The 11,784-nt window shown below is 39.3% G+C and overlaps 1 protein-coding gene across 1 annotated transcript in view; it reads left to right on the top strand.

Moving 5' to 3' along the window:
- The first annotated feature begins 4,510 nt into the window (after nucleotides 1-4,510).
- The window catches only part of LOC126095273 (mitotic spindle assembly checkpoint protein MAD1), a 108,040-nt gene continuing 100,766 nt past the window's right edge, over nucleotides 4,511-11,784 (top strand). The window contains exon 1 of the mRNA XM_049910031.1: nucleotides 4,511-5,043. Within this exon, the coding sequence (XP_049765988.1) occupies nucleotides 4,590-5,043 (454 nt within the window). The 5' untranslated portion in view covers nucleotides 4,511-4,589. The remainder of the gene's footprint in view (nucleotides 5,044-11,784) is intronic.

Genomic DNA, 11,784 nt, shown 5'->3' with positions numbered 1-11,784 from the left:
AATGATGTCAGAATTGACCAGAGAGCATTTATTACACAGATGAAAGAGCTGATAAGAATGTTCAGAAACAAAGGAATACGAGAGACGAAAAATATAGTTGACATATATAAGGCCAATAGTATTTTCACATTAAGGATATCACTTGTTTGTATCGTATTATTTCTCTGGAAAATGAATGATAAAAAATGGATGGAAAATATTGGTAGCATGGAATACATCACGTCACATATACAGGGTGGTCCATTGATAGTGAGCAGGCCAAATATCTCACGAAATAAGCATCAAACGAAAAAACTACAAAGAACGAAACTCGTATAGCTTGAAGGGGGAAACCAGATGGCACTTTGGTTGACCCACTAGATGGCACTGCCATAGGTCAAACGGATATCAACTGCGTTCCGTAATTAGGAACCCCAATTTTTTATTACATATTCATGTAGTACGTAAAGAAATATGAATATTTTAGTTCGACCACATTTTGCGATGTGATAGATGGTGCTGTAATAGTCACAAACGTATAAGTACGTGGTATCACATATAATTCCGCCAGTGCGGACGGTATTTGCTTCGCGATACATTACCCATGTTAAAATGAACCATTTACCAATTGCGGAAAAGGTCGATATCGTGTTGATGTATGGCTCTTGTGATCAAAATGCCCAACGGGTGTGTGCTACATATGCTGGTCGGTATCCTGGACGACATCATCCAAGTGTCCAGACCGTTCGCCTAATATTTACGTTATTTAAGGACACAGGACGTGTTCAGCCACATGTGAAACGTCAACCACGACCTGCAACAAATGATTATGCCCAAGTAGGTGTTTTAGCTGCTGTCGCGGTTAATCCATACATCAGTAGCAGACAAATTGCGCGAGAATTGGGAATCTCAAAAACGTCGGTGTTGAGAATGCTACATCAACATCGATTGCACCCATACCGTATTTCTATGCACCAGGAATTGCATGGCGATGACTTTGAACGTCGTGTACACTTCTGCCACTGGGCACAAGAGAAATTACGGGATGATGACAGATTTTTCGCACGCGTTCTATTTAGCGACGAAGCGTCATTCACCAACAGTGGTAAAATAAACCGGGATAATATGCACTATTGGGCAACGGAAAATCCACGACAAGTGGAACATCAGCGACCTTGGTGGGTTAACGTATGTTGCGGCATTATGGGGGGGGGGGGGAAGGATAATTGGCCCCCATTTTATTGATGGCAATCTAAATGGTGCAATGTATGCTGATTTCCTACTAAATGTTCTACCAATGTTACTACAAGATGTTTCACTGCATGACAGAATGGTGATGTACTTCCAACATGATGGATGTCCGGCACTTAGCTTGCGTGCGGTTGAACCAGTATTGAATAGCATATTTCATGACAGGTGGATTGGCCGTCAAAGAATGTTCACTGGATCTGACGTTCCCGGATTTCTTTCTGCGGGGAAAGTTGAAGGATATTTGCTTTCGTGATCCACCGACAATGCCTGACAACATGTGTCAGCTCATTGTCAATGCATGTGCGAATATCACTGAAGGTGAACTACTCGCTGTTGAGAGGAATCTCGTTACATGTATTGCCAAATGCATTGAGGTTGACGGACATAATTTTTAGCATTTATTGCATTAATGTGGTATTTACAGGTAATCACGCTGTAAGAGCATGCATTCTCAGAAATGATAAGTTCACAAAGGCACATGTATCACATTGTAACAAGCGAAATAAAATGTTCAAATGCACCTACGTTCTGTATTTTAATTTAGAAAACCTACCTGTTACCAACTGTTCGTCTAAAATTGTGAACCATATGTTTGTGACTATTACAGCGCCATCTATCACAAAGCGAAAAAAGTGGTCCACCTAAAACATTCAAATAGCTTTATGTACTACACGAATATGTAATAAAAATGGGGGTTCCTATTTTTAAAAAACGCAGTTGATATCCGTTTGACCTACGGCACCGCCATCTAGCAGGCCAACCATAGCGACATCTGGTTTCCCCCTTCAAGCTAGACAAGTTTCGTTCTTTGTAGTGTTTTCGTTTGACGCTTATTTCGTGAGATATTTGTTCCCAGTCACGATCAATGGACCACCCTGTATATGAGTTGTATCTCGAACCTCATTCAAACTGTATTGCTTAAGTGCAGTGTGAGATATATGTTTGGTGTATGTCGATTTCCTTGTTTTCACTAGCATTAGTGTCCCGTTGTTCAGTAGAACTATGTATTCCCTGCTTCACTAAACCCTAAATGAAGCACGGGATACAAATTCTACATGTGTTGTTTATTTCGCCTCCGCTATCCCTAACAGTCTGTTTTAAGTAGATATTAGAACTACTGATGGCACAACAAGCTATGTACATAATATTTGTATCCCATACTTCTGTTGAACTGTATATACGTACACACTAACGAAAACCCTGAAATGGATGTACATTACATTTGTAACCTGTACCTCAGCTGAACTACGCGAAGAGGCAATAAGACGACACATATAGAATTTGTATCCCTTACTTCACTATGGGGTACAGTTTTTTTTTTCGCCTAATAGTATCCCATTCTTTACTTGAGCTACATAGCTATACACAACATTTGTGTTCTGCTCTCCAGTTGACACATATTGGTAAATCTCATCAATGTTAGATATGTCGTTCTTTTCGAAAACGTAATGTCACTGTAAAGGTCAACTGAAGGACAGGATACAAATTTCAGTTGTGTCGGCCGTTTCGCCTACAATATTGCTGGTACAGATTCGTAAAAATCGTACTGATACTAGTGCTGGGAAACGAAAGAAGAACGACAGCTGCGACATTTCTATTACATACTGGACTACACGACAACATACGTATTGGTGTAATACAACAATGATATACGTCAAAATAGTCAAATGCAGTAAAAGAAGAAAATGGAAACGTGAACTTACCAGATGAGAACTTCCTAAAAGAACCGAAGTTCGCCTAGAAAGACATCAACAAAAATCACAAACCGACATACACAACAAACACAGCATAACGAAAACACACACACACACACACACACACACACACACACACACACACAGGCACACACACACATTCAGCCCCCCCCCCCCCCCCCCATCCTAATGCGAAATTGGCTAAGATATTTCGGACAGTACATTTGCCCAACATGTTTAATAAAACATTTAAACGGGCAATATGTTTGGGGAATACTATGTCTCCATGAATATCCGTCTAGGTGACTGTGAAGTGTGGAAATCTGGCGTTTCCCTTTCCCTACAAGAGATTTCACATCTGACCAATAGCCCTCTATGTTATTTGTGCAAGCCCCTGTGGATAATGATCTGAACTCAATATTGTGATTTACTATGAGATGCTGATAACCCCTTTCCCCTAAATCCCTATATGAAGAAAACCCGTCTGAAATTACAGTGGAACCCTCTGAAACGTGATCTTCAATTAAGCTGACTTCCTTCCTTCGATTGGGAACTACTTTGAATACTACATCGTCACACTCCTGACCTGAAACTACTGCCCCCCAAACCCATAATCCCACCGGATCGGAGGTCCCCCCTTGTTGTACTTCCTTCTGCCAAAATGTGATTCGTGAATTTCGACCATAACACCTGTCGCCCCCCCCCCCCCCCAACAGCCCCCTATATTTCATGTACTCCCCACACATTTCCCTATAAAAAGAAAATATTAATCCACAACTGTATTCTTACTAACACGACATTCATGCACACACAGCCACAGAGGATATCTCAAACACCAACAGTAAGTGATTTTTATAATGTCTCTCAAGGCGAGCTTAGATTTTTCGAACCACGTCTCTCTTCTAATGGATCGTCACAACCTATCTCTGCTGCAGCGCTATACGAATAAATCGTGAGTACGGCGACGAGATACACTTGTGAGGCGCATATGTTCGCTGCACTCATGACATCGAACATACTCAGCAATGAGACCACACATTTGCAAAAAACAAATCGTGGACAACATGTCTTCGCCCATAGCCTCTCGTAAATCATCAGGGTTCATCGGAACAGATAAATCCATACCTACAAACGAAAATGAGATTCTAAAAATTGTTATAAAATAAGAAAGGCTTTGTAACACCGCGTCTTGATACTTTTCGACTTATACGGTATCTCATAATAATATGACATTTACAGCTATACAATTGATGTACATATATAGGAAAAGTAACTGGTCCTCTTGTGCATATACGTCGTTTTACATTCGTAGCAACGACTATACTGCACCAGCTGTTACTAAAACTCAAACTGTAGAAACGTATATGAAACAAGACGAATAAGTGCAATATTCGAGTTTCGCTATTACCGCAAATTGTAGACAACTAGCTCTGTTTGATATTGAGAATATGCGCAGCAGACTATTGTCACTCCATTGATATACATACTCTATGAGTGAAGTCAAGGCGGTTATTCCTCTAGGGTCGAGTAAACATCGTTCAGCTGTGTGGTCCGTGGAGCATCTGTGATAAAGGGTAGTAGATCTTTGCATGTGTAAGCGTTTGTTTTGATGCTCATGGCGGGTGAAAATTGAATGAGAGAGAAACGAGTTAAGTTGATAGTGACATGGAGAACGAAAGTGCAGAGTTTGATTCCACTGCTGTTATCAGCATGCTGGATGAACTTAGAACATTGTCTTATGGCAGGAGGTATTCGACATCCATTCTTCTATCGCCTGGTGAGACATCGGAAAGTGGACAGATGACTTTGGATTTGACAACTGAATCTGAGCACGCTTGTAGTGACCCATCAACGGCATCCGACGTACAGAACACTCGGCGTGACCCTTCTGCAAGTAGTGTATCTACCGGAAAAACATCAGTTCGTAAATCAGAACCGCTGTCTGTCACTAGAATGCTGAATGACTTCAGGCCTCTCTCAACAACCCAGAAAAAATATCCCCAGAAGTTAAATTTGAGGGACATGTCTCTTGCGAAAAGGAAGTTAATACCATGTGAAGAACTTTCACCATCACCAGGGAAGAAATACAGGGATGAAACCTCTCCGACTGTACCTAAAGGTCTGTCTGTGTAGCCTTAAACCAAGTAGACTTTAATGCAGATTTAAATTGTTTGTTTATGTAGTTAATTTTTTCCAAGATGTTATTTCTGTGTTAATAGTATGTGTTGTTAAACAAGTGCTTTACATGTTTTGTTTACGTCCTGCTGTTTAGAATGACATTCGCGTAGTTTGCTTCACATGTGGCATTATTTGGGAGTATTTGTGTAATACATTACGTTCCATTAGAGCTGGCCCACGGAACCCACGGAGAGCGCAATTTTTGATGCAGAAAACAGTTAAAGATGTCCAGTTAGTTTAGTACACTGCTGTGAAATGATTTAACATTAGGGCCTATTTTAGTTCAGTGCTAAGTCTGACTACAAAATAACCTAAAACATTAAATTTAGGAGTTTGTGTCAAGATACTCTTCAGTGCGCAGGAGTAGTTGCTCGACAGAATGTTCATTAATTCAGTCTTCAAGTCCACTGGGTTATATACATGACATTTAATGTACTGTAATGTCTGGTTGTTGAATTTATGTGTACGTCTCTCTCTCTCTCTCTCTCTCTCTCTCCACGGCTGTCTTGTGTACTGCAGGTTGACAATTCAAATCCCCATCCAAAATGCATTTCTCTTTGGTCTGTACATCAGAGTCTGTAAAGAATGTGCTTTCAGTGTTAAATGATATTATTTTTTCTGATGATCCTGCTTTTGGATTTGGGCTTGAATGTAGTTACTATATGACATTGCATAGTGGAGACGCTGGATACTTTGAAACATTTACATTACCATGGCTCTAATTAGGCAACATAATAGCTGTTACGTCCAAGGGCAGGAACCACAATACAAGCTTACATCATTACCAAGGTTCATATATTTTAGAGACCAATGGGTTCCAAAATGGCAGTAAGTCAGTAGCACATCAAACATCCATCAGTGTTTATCAGACACACTGGTCAGGGTCTCACGAAATGTCTGAAAGGAATAGACCATGTTGCCAAATACAACAGAGGAGATGATGTGATATGTGTGACAAATGTGTACTTTTACTTGGATGACAGTCCAGCAATGGTTCGAGAACAGTGAAGAGAAGCCAGATAGTGGAAGAACAATTGAAGAGCAGGGTGCAATGTCATCGGAAAATTCATGGTCTTGCATACAGAATGTTTTCTCTCTAAGCCTAATTGTGAATCCAAATGTGACAAAATCTCACACATGATGAAAGAAGCCTCAGAAGGAAGATATGCACACCAAGCCCTTCTGCTGAAGGATGTTAAGACAGCAAAGTAATTCATTAAAGAGAAAGAAAGTGTTGTTGTTAGGTAGTTCCCATGGAAGAGGTGTTGGCCAACTTTTGCAGGATGAACTAGGATCAGAATACCAGGTCACCAATTTTTTTAAACCTAGTGCTGGTTTCGAGCAGGTGACAGAGGATTTAGGATCACTTTGCAAAGATTTCACTGAGGAAGACATCGTGGCTATAGTGGATGGGCCAGGTAATAGTATTGACGGAGATCCTGGTTACAGTACAGTGTGTGACCTGGCAAAGATTGAATCAGCATCGAAGCATACTAGTGTTGAGTTTGTATCAGTTCTTGGGCGCCATGACCTACCTCATTTGAACTCTTCTGTCAAGAGAGTTAATTTGGAATTGGAACAGCTGCTTATGTCGGGTGCAGGGTCACACATTGGTGTGGTTCCTGTTGATTCTCTCAATAGATGGGATTATACTAGGCATGGCCTTCACATCAACAGGAAAGGGAAGGGTAAACTGGATGGGAAAATAGCAGGAAAGTTAAAGGGTGGGAGGCACTGTCATGAGTGATAAAATACAGTGGTTATAGGGTTCAGAAAAGACAGTTTTTTAGGGTAGGGAGGACAGAAAGAAACCAAATTTTAAGAGAGGTTAGAACTGAGGCAAACCTTCAGTTTGAGAAAGAAACCAAAGAAAAACATAATTCTAGCTTACCACATCAGCATAAACAGCTATTGCCTAAGAATTTTCAAGTCAGCAGGTATTTCAACTCTACCCAATTTTAACTCGGTCAATGTGAAATGTCAACTAATTTTACTGCATCAAAATATTCGAGGACTGAGAAATAAAATTAATGAATTAATTATCTGCATAGGTGAATTAGAGTCCTCAAACCCAGTTGACATAATCAGCCTCTCTGAACATCATGTGATCACTGGTATAGAACTTTTAAGTGTTACAGGGTTTAGGTTAGCATCTCACTTTTGTAGTTGGATTAAGGAGGAGTTGCCACATTCATCAGGAACTGTCATAAATTTAAGAACAAAGACATTCATAAATTTTGCCTAGAACAGCATATGGAAGGATGTGCAACAAAAGTAGAATTTCACAAAAAATCCTTCATAATATTAAGTGTATATCGAGCACCTGCAGGTAACTTTAATCTGTTCATAAACCACCTTGAAGCTGTACTGGCCCATTTAACAACCAAAAACAAAGAAACAGTGGTTGCTGGTGATTTTGATGTAGATTTCCTTAAAGACTCTCCCAATAAGAACTTATTTGAGTTAGTAACACTATCATTCAACTTAATTCCCACTGTAAGGTTCCCCACTAGGGTATCCAATTGCTCACAAACAGCCATTGATAATATCTTTATAGCAAAATCCAATGAACAAAATTATATTACAAAACCAACAGTCAATGGCCTCTCAGACCATGACATGCAGTTCCTTCTATTAAATGTTAATACTGAACAGGGTATAAAATCTGTTAAATCTGAGCTCAAAAGGGTAATCAATAAGCCAAAATTTGATTATTTTAGGACACTCCTCAGAGACATTCACTGGTCTGATGTTTACAGTGTTCATGGCATGAATGAAAAATGTAACTCTTTTGCTAATAAAGTGCTTACCTTATTTGTACATTGTTTTCCCCCAAAACTAACCAAGGTTAGAGCAAAGTCTACAAAGAAGCCATGGGTTACTCAAGGAATAGGGGTATCTTGTAAAACAAAAATAAAACTTTATCTGTCAATCTGAAACCGTTCTGATGTTGATGGTATATCACTTTACAAGAAATACTGCAAAATATTAAAGATTGTAATATGGACATCAAAGCAAATATAATACAATCGGGACAGATAGTCATATCAGATATCAAAATAAAGACAATATGGGATGTGAAGGAGGAGACCGGTAGAACCAGACATGAAGAGGGAAAAATAGCATTAGGAGTAAATGATACATTGGTGACAGATGTGTATAGTGTTGTAGAACTTTTTAACAAACATTTTATAACTGTTACTGAAAAGATTGGGTTGTCAGGTTCTGTAGATGCTGTTATGGAATACCTCAGACCAGAAATTTAAGTTACTTCCATAATATGAATTTGACCCTCACTACCCCAGCAGAAATAATGTTCATCATAAAATCTTTAAAATCAAAAACATCTAGTGGGTATGATGAAATATCAACAAAGTTAATTAAAGAATGTGATTCTGAGCTAAGTAACATATTAAGCTATCTGTGTAACCAGTCATTTATCAGTGGAATATTTCCTGAATGGTTGAAATATGCTGAAGTTAAGCTACTGTTTAAGAGGGGAGATAAAGAAATAGGCCTAGCATCAAATTTCTGTCCAATTAACTTTTGCCAGCATTCTTGTCTCAAATAACATACTGTCAAAGTCGCTGTTCGGATTTCTAAAGGGTTCTGATACTGAGAAGGCTATCTACACTTACAGTGAAAATGTGCTGAATTCATTAGACAAAAAATTGCAGGCAACTGGTGTATTTTGTGATCTGTCAAAGGCATTTGACTGTGTAAATCACAATATCTGTTTAAGTAAATTAGAATATTATGGTGTAACAGGAAATGCTGAAAAATTGTTCAAATCTTATATGTCTGGCAGCAAACAAAGGGTGTTATTAGGAAAGAGACGTGTATTAAGCTATCAGGCATCATCCAACTGGGGACTAATTACATGTGGGGTCCCACAAGGTTCCGTTCTAGGGCCCTTACTTCTTCTTGTGTATATCAATGACCTTTCATCAGTAACATTACTAGATGCCAATTTTGTTTTGTTTGCCGATGATACAAACATTGCAATAAATAGCAAATAAAGTATAGTGTTAGAAAGATCGACTAATAAAATATTTGTGGACATTAATCACTGGTTCCTAGCCAATTCTTTGTCACTAAACTTTGAAAACACACACTACATGCAGTTCAGATGGGGTGTCCCATGAGTATATGACAGGCAGATAGAAGAAGTGGACAGTGTTAAATTCTTGGGATTACAGCTTGATAATAAATTCAACTGGGAGGAGCACACCACAGAACTGCTGAAGCGTCTTAACAAATCTCTATTTGAAATACGAATTGTGTCAGACATAGGGGATATAGAAATAAAAAAGCTGGCATATTATGCTTACTTTCATTCCATAATGTCAAATGGGATTATTTTTTGGGGTAATTCATCAAGCCAAGCTAGAGTTTTCTGAGCACAAAAATGTGCAGTAAGAGTTATATGTGCTGTGAACTCAAGAACATCCAGCAGAAGCCTATTTAGGGAACTAGGCATAATAACTACTGCATCCCAATATATTTATTCCTCAATTAAATTTGTCATTAAAAATATATCACTTTTTCAAACCAACAGCTCAATTCGTGGAATCAATACTAGAAATAAGAGTAATCTTCACAAGGATTTAAAGTCACTAACTCTTGTACAAAAAGTTGTGCATTATTCAGGAACACACATTTTCAGTAACTTGCCAGCAGCCATAAAAAGCTAACAACCAATGAAATTCAGTTTAAGAGAAGCCAACTCCTTCTACTCCATTGATAAATTTCTCGGTAGAACCAACTGGTGTGTGTGTGTGTGTGTGTGTGTGTGTGTGTGTGTGTGTGTGTGTGTGTGTGTGTGTGTGTGAAGAAAGCTTTTTCATTTTAAATTCAGTGCATTAGTGTTTGTAAAATGATTTTGTCATGTAGTGTTCATTTAAAAATTGACAATTATTCCACTTGGGACCTGTGGAAGGAACATAGCTTATTTGTTTCAGTTGTAAATATTTGTCATGTATTATTGTTTTTCTGACATGTTCTACATCCTGGAGGACCTCCTCACTATGGATCAATTGGAATGAAAGGTAAATCTAATCTAATCAAATGGTGAAGAAGTGTAGCTAACTCCTGAATGTGGTCACTATGACAGTCATGGAAGACCAACACAACCTCGCCTCTCTCATATATTATTTATAAGACAAGAGACACAGCAGCTTATGGCAGCCAGAATCATCAGATCAGGTACACTAGAGCAGCCATGAATTTTGGCCCCCTATCTCAGGAGGCAATTGAGAATGCCAAGTTTAACACTGCACAGAAGAATAGATGTTTAAAAGATGGAGGACAACATACCAGTATGTCTCCACTGTGGATGCATTGGGCACTTTCTACACTACTGTATAGATAGAATACCAGTGTTTGGGAACTATTATGCTGCAAGACTTCAGCCATCACTACAGTCTTGTTCGTACTGGCCAGCTGCAGACGATTACAGTCAACCTGTGGGGCAAAGCTCATCGCCATACCCTGGATAGTTCATTCCAGACCACAGCTCTTCTCTGTAGCTGTGTAAAGGTACCTGCTGCTTGACTTACTACCACAATCAGAAAAAGAAGCGAAGCAACTGTCTGTAGAGGAGAAACCACAACAGATGAAAATTCTCCATGAATGACAGTTACCAACATGTCAGAAATTTTCATTGATAACAAACTTGTCCAGGTGGTAGTCAACTCGGTGGCTTCTTTTACTGTAAATTCAAAAGCTTATCATGGCCCGTTAAAGATGAAAGTGATTGTGCTGAAGGTCATAAAAGGGAAATGTGTCTGCCTGACACGAACATGTTTTGTAAGAATAACTATCCGTGACAAAACATGGCCCTTCAGATTTGTTGTTTTAGGAGAATGTTGCCATAATGTTGTTCCGAATAGGACTTATTGCAGGTATCACAAGCAATCATAGACTGTGGAAGATAAAGATTGCTCATGGCAGTTGTTTGTCACCATCACCAGTAAGACCCAGGCTCCAGTATAGATGCTCAGTTAAACTGAAGTTTTTATTGATTGCAGAAACTTCACAAAATAAATCTACATACCAGCAATAATCATAAGCATTGTAGGTGGTCAGGGAGAACATTGGATCACTAACTGTTACGAGCGGCCACAAATTACCCCAAAAGATATTTTCATAAGAACTGTCAAACCTGTCTGGCAGAGGAAGTTCAGTCCCATCAATGAAGAAGCTCCACAACCACTACAGACAAAACATTGGAGGCAGCTACTATCAAACTGCCAATGTGATCTGGCCTGACCATTGAACAATGTCGACGAGCGTTAGCTGTTCTGTGCCAGTTTTTGGCTGCTTTCAGATCAGGAATAGAGAAAAAGACAGGCCAAGCGGTCCATAGTAAAACACTATATCAACACTGGGGATCATCTGCCAACTAACCAGTGCTCGTGTATGGTGTCATCAGTTTAGCAGCACATGCTGCAAGATGGTCATTGAACCTTCAGAGAGGTCTTGATCCTCCCTGTGGTCTTTGTGAAGAAGAAGAAGAAGAAGAATGGCACATGGCATTTCTGTGACAACTACTGATGACATGACAGAATTGTGAAGAAAGATGTCTATCCATTGCTTCACACTCATGACAATGCAGACTGCTTGAAAGGAACCAGGTATTTTTCAGATACGAATGTGGAAACAGGCTGCTGGAAAATCATGG

The sequence above is a fragment of the Schistocerca cancellata genome, chromosome 8 (genome assembly GCF_023864275.1).
Source record: "Schistocerca cancellata isolate TAMUIC-IGC-003103 chromosome 8, iqSchCanc2.1, whole genome shotgun sequence".
Taxonomy (NCBI): Eukaryota; Metazoa; Arthropoda; class Insecta; order Orthoptera; family Acrididae; genus Schistocerca; species Schistocerca cancellata.
The sequence above is the reverse complement of the archived record's forward strand: the minus strand, read 5'-3'. Positions and strand labels throughout refer to the sequence as shown.